The 12,050-nt window shown below is 36.9% G+C and overlaps 1 protein-coding gene across 2 annotated transcripts in view; it reads left to right on the top strand.

The window, feature by feature from the left end:
* Positions 1 to 12,050, top strand: part of POLA1 (DNA polymerase alpha 1, catalytic subunit) — a 195,831-nt gene that overhangs the window by 74,522 nt on the left and 109,259 nt on the right. For both annotated transcript variants that reach the window (XM_018084261.2, XM_018084260.2), the window contains exons 28-31: positions 285 to 490; positions 1,751 to 1,883; positions 3,408 to 3,539; positions 5,432 to 5,606. In XM_018084261.2, the coding sequence (XP_017939750.1) occupies positions 285 to 490; positions 1,751 to 1,883; positions 3,408 to 3,539; positions 5,432 to 5,606 (646 nt within the window). The remainder of the gene's footprint in view (positions 1 to 284; positions 491 to 1,750; positions 1,884 to 3,407; positions 3,540 to 5,431; positions 5,607 to 12,050) is intronic.

Below are 12,050 nucleotides of genomic sequence, written 5' to 3'. Positions count from 1 at the left end.
CATGTTTTCTGCCTTGCTTAATTTTATTGAGGAGGTAGCTGTACCAAGCTGTAAATCCTGAAGAAGGCGATGGATGAACCCTAATTTTAATAGTAGATCATAGTCACTACTGTGTACTTAATTAATTAGTGATATCTGACCAGTCTTTAAAATCTGTATGCAAACACACAGTGTGTAATGTTACTTGTTTTAAAACTTAAGAATAATGCACTTAGAGATGGAGATTAAATTTGTCCATAGTTACTAAGTTGTTGCATTTGGTTTTAATGTTGATGCATTCACAGATCAAAAGTGAAGTGAACAAGCTCTACAAATTGTTGGAAATTGATATTGATGGAATTTTTAAGTCCTTGCTATTGTTAAAGAAGAAGAAGTACGCTGCTCTGACTGTGGAACCAACAGGAGATGGGAAATATGTAACTAAACAAGAACTGAAAGGATTGGATATAGTCCGAAGAGATTGGTGTGATCTTGCAAAAGAGACTGGAAAGTGAGTTTCTTGGTGGCATTGTCCTCTTTGCTCTGTTTTAAACAGTATGTGGTTTGTAAATGTTTGATACCACATGGCACAGATTGGTAACTGACATCAGTGCTAGTATTTCTTGGCTGATTTTTGTAGGAGATGGTAAACATTACGTTTTGATTGGTAACAGGTTATACTTGTGCAAGTCCAAATGTCTCTGATTTCACTGTCTGGTTTTGCATCTTCTGTGGAAGCTGTGCTTTTGAGTTTTTGCAATTCTGTGTGTACTGTTTAAAAAACCAGAGCTGAAATCTTGTGAAAATGGTTTGGAGTCATAGGTTCTAGGTCAGATTTTTCTTTTTGTTTCAAAGATGGGTAAAGATTTGGTGGACACCTCTTTCAGCATCCTCTAATAAGGCTGGAAGTGTGCTGGGTGCAGCCTGAGGAGGTGATCCCTTTCCCCAAGACTGCTTCTCTTCCATTTTTTGAAGGAGACTCTTCTGATACTTCTGATACTTGTAACGGATACTGGATTGATTATTTGATAAGTGTCATTGCACAAGGCATTTTCATGCTTGAATTCAATAGAAGTAATGCATTTAGCACTGTAGAAAGAAAATTGGAGTGAGTGGAGAGGTGGTCTTCTGGGTGCTGACTCATATTGTATACTGCCTCTTGAAAATGTAACTTAAATAACTCATGGCCCAAATGGATCCAAAAATGAGTACTTTTTTACATCTGTGAAAATATACCACACACTTGCTTACTGTTCTTAAGACTTGCATTTTCTAAGAAAAGATGCATCATAATAGAAGCAAATTTTTCCAAGTTAGGAATGTATTAGTAATTAAAGCTATACAAATGTTTGAGAGTGTTCTTTAGTGACTAACTCTTCTGCAGCTGGCAGATCTTCCAACCACATTTTACAGAAATAGGCAAGACTTCGCTTACTTGATATGTTCTCTTCTCCCCCATCTTAGGATACCTGCTATGCAATAATAAATGGCAACGTGATAAGGGAGCAGAAAATAGAAACCACTTGCACTCAATTCCAAATCACTATTTAGCATTAGAACTATTTGCAATAATTTGCTTTTAGTAAAATAAGTAAATAAATAAAACACAGTATGAAATATCCTGGCAAATTTCTATAAATTTTGCATCAGACTTCATCCTCAGCCTCTTTAATTTCTAGGGATAGCCCAGGGGAAGAGAGGATTGTGTCTATTGTAATGGTTTTGCTTTGCATGTCTTAAGCTTTTCTTAATTTCTGGACTGTTTTTGCAGCTATGTAATTGGTCAGATTCTTTCTGATCAGCCCCGAGACATAATCGTGGAAAATATTCAAAGACGGCTTATAGAAATTGGAGAAAATGTGATCAGTGGTCGGATCCCAGTCAATCAGTTTGAAATAAACAAGGTAAATGGTCTCTCAGCTCTTTTCTGTCTCAGAAGAACTTTACCGTTCCTGAATATATTGACTAATGATAAAAATATTTTTAATCTTTATGGTGCTGTGAAATAGCAGGAGTTTTATTAGGTACTGAATATCATGGAACATACTGCAAAGATCCTGCAGTATGAGGAAAAAATTACCTACCGGGGCTGGAGGCCCCAGAATAACATCTTTGTGTCTTGTCCTACACTCATTCTGCACTTACAGATAGGCATGATAGCTCATGCTATCAGGAGTTTTTCCCCTCAGTTGTTACTTTATATTTCAGGTCTAAAATACATAAACTAAAGAATTCAATGGAAAAGATTCCAATGTTCTGTTTTCTAGAAAACCCTCTTAAAAGCTTACTATTATTAGTTTCTTTCCCTAGAAAGCTCTGTGGAAGAAAGCCAGTAGGCATTTTAGGATTGAATTCCCTGCAACAAGAAGTAAAATACTCTGCTTTATCTACAGGAGTTTTAGCAACAGCATTGTGGGTTTGGTTTATTTTTGTGAATCCTTGATGATAAAATGTGTATTTCTAACTTTGAAAGCCTCCCCTTCCCTGCTAGGAGGGTGTTTAACTAATGAATTGGATATTACATACCCCTCTATGCTTCTCATAGAAGAGATTTCCCAAACAAGCTCCATCCAAAGTTTCTCTTTTGCCAGCCGGGCATCTGTCTGCTCTGTAAGACTGTGTTAATCAGTTAAGAAATATGTTCAGGTTGTCATATGAGTGTAGAGAAATCACTGGGTTTTGTGGTTGACTTAAAAAAAAGAATGTTCTGATGGAAATACTCCAAGAGCGCTTAATGTCCTAGTAGAAGATATACATTTAGCAAAACTTTCACTTTAAATACTTGAAGTTCTTCTGTTTTGCTTCTTTAGAAGAATGTATTTAACTATTAAGTCAAATGTAGTTGTTTCTAAGAATTAGGATGACAGCAAATATTTAAATGTAGCATTTTATTTTATTTAAAGGAAAAACTCTTTGGGGGATCTCAGTAGTACGAGACACATGGAAATATTTAAATTCAGTTTTATGCTCTTGCTACGGGGCTTGTTAAGTACACTTATCTACTTGATATTCAGATTTACTTTATGACCTTAACTGGTACAGGAGTAAGAGGCTAATCTCTGGCTCTGTTTTTGTATTTTGCGTAATGTTTCCATCTTCAATTTAGTTTAATTTTAAAACAATTGCATTATGATTATAACTGTTTTGAACTCTAATGCATTTTTCAGACAGTAATTTAAAAACACCCTCTTATTAATAGTAACATTTATAAAGTGTGAAGCACTGGTATCTAGGGCTTAATATATGGAAAATACATTTATTACAGGTTTTTCATCTTACTTTCTTTGCGTTGGAGATACACTTGTAGATAATAGACGGATGAAGATAGCTGCTGTGTAATCTTGTCTTTCAAAGATCTGTGTCGTCCATCACTGAAGTAAAATACTTTTCTCATAGTTACGTTTCTGTTTTTTCCTTTGATATTTTAGGCATTGACAAAAGATCCACAGGATTATCCTGACAAAAAAAGCTTGCCACATGTGCATGTTGCCATGTGGATAAACTCTCAAGGAGGCCGAAAGGTGAAGGCAGGAGACACGGTGTCATACATCATTTGTCAGGTAAAAATGTCCTTCTCTGTAGCTAAATACTAGGTATTGTTTTGAGATATGGCAAAGAAAACCAATTCAGCTCCTGGAAAAATATGTTTTGGTATTTCTTTGTGGTGAGGTTATGTTGTACTTTAAACTAGTTGGTTTTCTGTACTAAATTTAGTTCTGTAGAGCCATTGGGATAAGCTCAGCTCATCCAACTATTTCCCTGAATTCATTCATGTTTGGAACTAGAACTTACTTTAAGGAAAATGTCCAGTCTTCATTTTAAGCAGAAGAAAACTGTGGAAATTCTTGGAAAACTTGGAAAGCTAAATGGTGGTGGTGGTTAAATAGTGTCATTGTTATTTCCAGTCTTAACCTGTGTCTTCAATTTACAGTCATTGGGTCTGGCAGTAGCTCTATGTGTAGACTGAAGAATTTGAGCAACTTTCTGATTTCAGATGTTTATCCTATAAACACTTATAATTATCTCACAAATAGGCACTCCACTTTGGTTTTGCTAATTAAAAAGAAAGTGTAGGTTGAATTAGATGGACCACTATTTCAGCTCCTTCGCTGTTTAAAAGCTGTAAGATACTGTATTTTGACTTAATGGAAAGTTCCTAGCCTGACAGGGCAAAGCTGCCAAGACTTGTGAGAGTTGGGCTGTGGTTACGGCTGAGCAGTGGCACAATATGAGAGAAGAATATACTTGTTGAAAGAAGGGAGCTGAAGGAATTGCATTGTAATTATTTTTGCAAAGCAGCTGGATGAGCTGAATAGTCCTAAATTAATTTTGTTCTGAATACTAAGTTGTGTGAAAGGAGTAGGAGGGACGAGTGGCTTGCAGTCTGTCTTTATTAGTGATGGGTTTTCAGCCCATGGTTGCTGACCCTATTGAAACCAGTAGCTCGTCTTAAATGATAAAATGAAGGTGTCATGTGTTAATGCATTAGTTTTATCTTGCTGAAAAAAGACTGTACTTACCAAAAAAAAAAGTTGTGGTACTTCCCCCTGCCCTGCCCCATCCCCATAAAGGTTTATTTCTCTTAAGTTCTGCTCTAAGATTTTTGACACACATTAAAAATGAAATTTCCTAATGCAGTTGGGGACTGGGAATACAATTCTACAGACTAAATGAGTTACATTTTCCAGAAGAGTACTGTCTTCTTAGAGTTGATACCTAATTCCTCCATGAATACTGTTTTCAATTTAATTATTGCCTTCCCAAATTGAATTATTTTCTCCTTATCTTCCTCTTTCAAATCGGAGAGGAATGTAATGTATATTTTAACCTCTGAGCGGTGTTTCTCTCTTGATATGTCACCATGCATTTCTTTCAGTATTTCTGAGTATTTTAGAATTTACTTTTCCAAATCAACCCTATTACCTCTGTTATTTATTTGCGTGCCAATGAATGATTGTCCGTTCTTTGACCATTTATTTTATTTATTTTTTATAGGATCAAAGAATATAAATTTCCTGGCAAAACAGAGATTTAATATCCATGACTTAGAATTTGCTTGTTGTGCAGAATGATAATTCTGGTTTAGTACAAAGTGAATCCAAAATGCTTGCCCTCCATGTATTTTTAACTGGGTTGATGGTTACAATGCGTTTTCATTGTGCATTTCAGAATTGACAGATGGGACTGTTTACTCTGTCTGCTCGTACTGATTTGCACGTGTAGGCTGCAATAATACAAGCTGGTTTTGCATTCTTGAACTTGCTAGTTGATGCCAGCATCAGCAATGCAGTTTTTTTTACTACTGCTGGATTTGCATTGGATGCATAATAAATCAATCAAAAGGGAATGATTGTGTAACAATTTTGCATTAAAATAATGCATAATATTTGAAGCATAATCCTTTGCATGGACTTATTTTCACACTTTGTTTTGTGTGTGTCTCCTGTCTTAGGATGGATCAGATCTCAGTGCCAGCCAGCGAGCATATGCTCCAGAACAGTTAAAAAAGCAAGAAAATCTTACTATTGATACTCAGTACTACCTGTCGCAACAAATACATCCAGTAGTTGCTAGAATATGTGAACCCATAGAAGGAATTGATTCTGTTCTTATTGCAACGTGGTTAGGTAAGTATCGTAAATTCAGTTTATTTAAAGAATTACAAGAGTCAAAGTAACAAGTTTTGACGTATGTTTCTCAACCTAAATACTTCCCCAGATCAGTTTTTTTACACTGAACAATAGCTTGTGTTACACACCCCATAGAAAGCATTGTGGACTGTAAGTGTATTTCTGTGGTGTCTGCAGATTAGCAGTTTTTCAGAAGGTGCTCATTAACATGAACTCAGTCTTATAATTCTTGTTGCAAAAATCTACTGTTCATAAATGACAGTACTATTGCACGTCTCTGAGATTTTCTTAAGTTACTGAAGGAGTTCTGGAGTGTGCATCCAGAACTAGCATTTTTGCAGAGGGAAATGCTGTCATCTTCCCTGGGAAAAAGTAGTCGTAGTTATAATGAAAGAATCTAAATTTTTAGTAGGGTATAAGTGAAGTCTTGTTTGTTAGAACTGACCTAGTGGATAAAACATGAAACCTTAGTAACAGTCTTGACTGCCCCATAGGAAGGAAGTGGTCCCAAAAAAAAGAGATGCTGTAAAAAAAAAAGTGAGTAATGTTAGTGACCCACAGATTTTATTCAAATGAGCAAAAGGGAATTGCTCTAGTTAGAATAGTTTTTCCTTTTAAAAGGATGTCTAATAATTAGAATTAGAGATTTTTCTACCCGACTCTGATGGCCTCTTTCTTCTCTATTCCCTAGGCTTCTTACCTAGAGAGACTGAAAGTTTGAAAATTTGTTTACAGTTCTATTGAGTCTCTTTCCATGAAAATACAATGCTGTATGTGTAATCCTTTAAGTGTTGTTTCCTCCCTAAAGGTGCTTCACCAACAGATGTGATTGATCTCCTTGATAAACAGAAATTTTGTGATTTGTATCCCACATCTAGTTCATTATTTTTAAAACTGTTACTCAAGGACATGGGAAAAGTTGTTAATTTTGCTGGCTGCTGAATTCTTGACAAGACTTGTCTTCTCCCCCAAGGAAACTTCTTAGAGAGTTGCACTGCGTGTTTAATGAATTATTTATACTATGCCTGTGTCTACAGGAATTTCAGACCGGCAGAAATTATTTTGTTTGGAATATTGGAATGCTCAAAGGAAGAGCTAGTCCTCAGCATTTTGGGTTTAGGTAATGGCCAAGATCCAGGGTTTGGTCTCTTTAAATGTGTTGCCTTCAGGACCATTCACTTGGGTCACGGCGTCTCTGCAGCTCCCTTACTAACAGTGGATTAGCTTGCAGATTGTACTTGAAATGCGTGCAAGTAAGTTCCTGCCTTGTGGCTTCTCAGGAAGGGTGATGTAGAACCATGGAAGATTCTTAATCTCCCAAGACAATCTGTGTAACATGCAGCTTTTTTCCATGTCCATTTCTGTGTTGTCAAGGGTGGAGTGGAAGGGGAGGACAGAAATTTTGCTTTTTTCTGGGAGTCAGCAAAGGTATTTCTTGGAGACATTTGGTGATGCAGTGTGTCCTCAATGGCTCTCTCTGGTGCTTTGAGGAGGTGTCAGCCCTACTTCACACATGCAGGCTGACCATACAAACCATTCTGTTTGTTATGTGGCAAGGCCTTGGTATACAACTTTCCCTTGATGTCGGAGTCAACTGTGTGTGGTATGCCTGACTGAAAAGGTCAGGCACTCTTGGTTAGGGCGAAGCAGTTTAAAAAAGGCAGCAAACTTGTATTTCATTTAGGTAAAAGTCAGGAAAGATTTCTGAAGCTAGTTTAGTTTCTTTGACAATGATTGTTAATCTAGTAGAGTTAAGATCAAATTCAGAGTTGTTCCTTATTCACAACAGGTTGGATTTTCAAAAAAGACTGGCTCTCTTCAGACTCCTAAATTAACTACCCAGATCTTAAGAACTGTGTGCCATTTGATAGCACCTACTATTTGCAAACGCCTGTGCTGCTTTTTGCACTATAGTGTGCTCCAGATGAAAATTTCTTTTATGGTCTATAATAGCATCATGCAGCTGAGAGTTTATTGATAGTCTACAGTTGTCCATCTGAAAACCTGTATGTATCTATTCCAGTCTTAGATCTGAAGTGTGTTCAGTTTGACCTTGCTGTGCAGCAAAAATGTTATCACCTTCTCTAAGCTTTGTTTTCTCGGGAATGCTTAAATTGAGCTTGAGAGTGAAGTCAGGTCTTTTTCAAGACTTCTGCTCTGCTTAGGTTTTTATATACAGTGCTTAATCGCACATAAATCATTGCAAGCTGAGGTTATGTTACAGCTTTTTTTTTTTTAACAGTACTGGAAGTATAGTCAAGTGGTTTTGTTTCAAAGAAATTGAAAATCCTTTGCAAGATACAAAAGGAGGGTACAAGAATACTTGAGTCCAGCTTGCTAAAACAAGCCAATATGAAAACTGTTTATTGTTCTGTGATGCTAAGTTGGGCTTTTTTGCTTAGTGTTTTCATCATGCTACACATCCACATTCCTGGTGGTTTTTTTTTCCTGTGTTCTTGCAGAAGGGCACATTTTTCTGGTCTGAAGGAGAAAGATGATGTTCTGGAGGATATCTAAGTGTTGTACCTGTGGACCAAAACTTTGTTGAATTCTCATTGTGTGTGTCTTCCTTCACCTGATCAGATTTATTGTGTTACGTAGAGTGGTTGTAGGAAAAAGATCTTGGCTGCACATTTAACATCATCTGTTTTTAAGGAGAATGTTTCATTGACGTGTGTTAGTCCAAGTAGATATAACTGAGCTCTGCTTGGGAAGCTTGGCTCATATCAAAATGATGAAAAGTTTTTTGTTCTGCCTGTGCTTAAAGCAAATTATTTTAAACTATTTTAGACACCGAAGAACAAGAGCAAATAACGACGCCTAAAAATTGCAGAACCCCTTAAATTATTTATTCATTGTGGAATCCAGCTGAAAATTTCCTTTTGTTTTTGGCCATTGTAGAAGGTCTGCCTAGCCTTTGAGTGATGGAAATTCATTGTTCCTAAAAATGAGAACCTCATGGGCCTACTCCTGCACTCACTCACTTTGTCTTGAAGTTCCTGAGGAAAAACAGTGACAAGATGAGAATTGTCAGGGTTTCTGAAACTAAGTAAAGTGTGCAATCTGATCAGTTACATCATTCAGTTAATCTGATCTTCTTAAATGCTTGGAGACCTTACTTCATGCTGAAAATACCTATAGCTTTTAAACTGTATTAGCAGACCAATTCTCTAAATGTATTTAAAATAAGGGGAGTTTTGTTAATACGTAACTACTGCTCCTTGTCTCAAAGAAAAGTCACCTTATCTCTGTGTTGTTGCAAGTATCTAAACATTGTGGAAGCAGAGTCATTTAACCATGGTATTTTTGTAGCTGTTACTGCATAACGTCATTTACCCCAAATGATGGAAGCTATGACTGCTGTCCTAGACAGTGCCATGATGTTTTGAAAGAGGTGTGTGCTGCTGCCTTACAGGTGGTGGTGCTCTGCAGATTGCTTGGCGTTTGGGTATGTATTAGGAAGGCTGCCTGATTCTAAGGAGTCATTACAGGGTCACGATGAGGCTTGTCATTGAGAGTGCTTCCCAGTGCTGGTTCCTACTTCCACGCAGTGTGTTAGCTGCTCCTTGTAAGGAAACCCACCACCACCTTAAAGATATTGTCTTTTTTTTTCCTATTATTATTAGATAGTAATTTAATAGGTGCCTTTAATGTAGTGTTTAGCAGTCACTCATACTGACTCTCCTGACAGAAATCAGGAGTCTCCTTGTGGCACACAGGAATTATGTCAGGTCCTGGCTTTCCTACTGTTAGCCTCACACTAGGAAGTGAAGTGAAAGGACAGTGAGGGAAATTAAGATTAAAGTCATGACAAAACTTCATGACATACGATGATAGACACCAGAGCGAGTGAATTTTCTGTTCGTGGTCTAGCGGGGTGTTCTTGACATGCTGTAGACCCGTTCAGGAACTGAGACTTGCCACAGCGCGCTGGGTGCTCGGAATGAATAAAAGAAACAATAAAAATGTGAATGAATAAGAGCCCGAGCCCCGCGGGCGGCCCCGGCCCGGCGCAGTGCGCGGCGCTCGCCGCGGGGTGGCAGCACCGGCTGCCGTTTCCCGGCCTCCCACAAAATGTCCATCGGGAAAAGGTGCCGGCGGGAACTTCCCGCGCTTCCCGGCGCACCTGCGGCTGGAATGCGGCGTCCAGGGAAAAGCCCTGGAGCCAGCGGGCTCTGCCACGCGTCTGCCCGCCGTGGGACGCGCCTGTTCCCCAGGGAGTGCGGGGAAAGGCGGGACCGATCGGCAGAAATGTCGTGTTTAAAATCCCGCCTTGAGTAAAATCTGTTTGACCTTTTTTCAGGTTCTTGAGTAACCTGCTTTGCTGCCAGTTAGCAAATGTTTTAATAACTCTATTAAATAATTCAGGATCAAGTCCCGGAACTTAGTTTGATTATTTACTTTTGCCACGGTGCTTTAGTCAGCACGTTTGTGATGTTGCATTGCTTTGTCCTGCATCCAGCCTTGCAGTTTTGGAGAGGTTGGAAAGCTTACCTGCAGTGCAGGTAATTTAATGATAGTCCTGAAGGTTTTTTTCCTGTCAGAGTAAGTCAAAGTCCTTTTGATTTTTATTTTTTTCTTGATGTTAGGGGAGGGGAAAAAAAAAGTAAAAACAGAAGAGTTCAAAGTTCACTGATTAGTCTCATCCTATTAATTTTAAAATTATCAAAACTAGATTTTATTTTTTTTCTCTTCACCCTATCAGATAGCCCCTGTTTTGTTTACCAAGTAAAATAATATGACCACTGTGACCTGGTCTGAGAGGATACCAGTTAGTGTGCTGAAATGGATTAATTGAACCAACTAACTATTTCTGAAAGGAGATAATAGATAAAATAGGTCCCAATTCCACAAGATAATTAAGGTAGGCATGTTCTTTAAAAGCCTGATTTGTAGTCCCCTTTATTTCACAATGACTGTTTGCACACCAAAAGTTAGATGTATGCTTGATTCAGCACAATATTTTTCCTGTTGTTTTCTCCAGCCAAAACAGCTAAGAAAGTTCAGAGATAGGTGTGATTTAAATTCTTGCAATTAATAATTTTTTTCTGTTAAATTATTGCTAAATGAGGAGATGTGTATTTACTACCACTGTTTTTGATTGAATACTGGAAAACTGCAGTTGTCTGAAGACCATAATTATCTTCTTTTATCTTATAGTGAACTTTTTTGCTCCATATTTGCCTTTTGAAAAACAACCAAGCATAGATTTCTAGCTGAACTTTAATGGTATCTGTATCAGAAAGTTGCAATGATGTTTTTTCTCTTCTGAACTCAGAGTAAACCAAGAATTTTTGTTTGTCTTCACCATTACTACCTTAGATCCAACCTACTGCATAGTTAGGTATTTTTTGCAAAATCTGAATACTGAAATCAAGTTTCCTTTCTAAACATTTTATCTACTACCTATGTGTTGCAGAACATACTTTTTGTTTTCTAAAACAGCAGATATATTACCAACCTTTTTATTATAAAAAAAAAAAGAAAAACAGAAAAAACCAATCATGATTTTTTTTTTATGGGTACTGTATGTGTTAGAGTGTAAAATATGCTATTAACAGTGTTTTTTGCTTTATTTGCTCATTCTTTTAATGAGTAATAGAGAACTGTAATAAAAGTTTAAGAACCTCTTGGAGGTGAATTGTTACCCTTATGCATTGACATTTTTCTCTTTTGATAAAATTAAAATTTGGAAAATTGAAATTAGTGAAACCCGTATTCTTACAAGAACCAAATAAAGTTATTTGGCAATGGAATTTTTCCTTGTCCTTGAATTTGTTTTAGGACTGCAAAATAGAAATTCCAAATAGCGGTAGTTAAGTCAGACATATCGAATCTTTTATGTAAAGATTGTGTCTGCCTGTAAAACACAACTGTTTAATAAGTACAACAGTAGTTGTCTAGCTTAACTGAATGTTGTTCCCAACCTTGTTCTCAGTTGTCTGTAAGTCTCATGGTACGCTATAGTAAGGTTAAGCTTTACTTTCTGTTTCTGATCTTTGTTGTACTTTCTGTGGGAATTACTTTATTTTTTACTGAACTTTATAGGAGATATGGGTTAATACATAGTAATCTGCTACTTGGCCTAATTAATGTCTATTAAAAATATTTTTCAAGTGCTTTTCTGATTTTCTTAATAATAAAGTAAGCCATGGTTTTCTGAATGTTTTCTCCTACATGCTCATTTGATTAATTTTTTTCCTAACATGTGCTATTTGCTAGAGTTAACAAAAAAACCCCTGTAAATGAGATGCATGGACTTTTAAAAGGTTGCACATGACAAAGGATGACAAAACCTGTGGATTTTTATTAAGTTTACTTTGGCAGTCTTATTCCTAGGGCAATGAACTTCGTGCTTACTTGCTTATTTACTTATTTGTGGTTGAATCAGTATTTTTAGGATCTTTTTGTGTATTTATTTGTTTAAAATCTTGAGTTCTG

The sequence above is a fragment of the Manacus vitellinus genome, unplaced genomic scaffold, assembly GCF_001715985.3.
Source record: "Manacus vitellinus isolate BGI_N305 unplaced genomic scaffold, ASM171598v3 scaffold_7_pilon, whole genome shotgun sequence".
In the NCBI taxonomy this organism is placed as follows: domain Eukaryota; kingdom Metazoa; phylum Chordata; class Aves; order Passeriformes; family Pipridae; genus Manacus; species Manacus vitellinus.
This window is presented reverse-complemented; position numbering and strand designations above follow the sequence as displayed.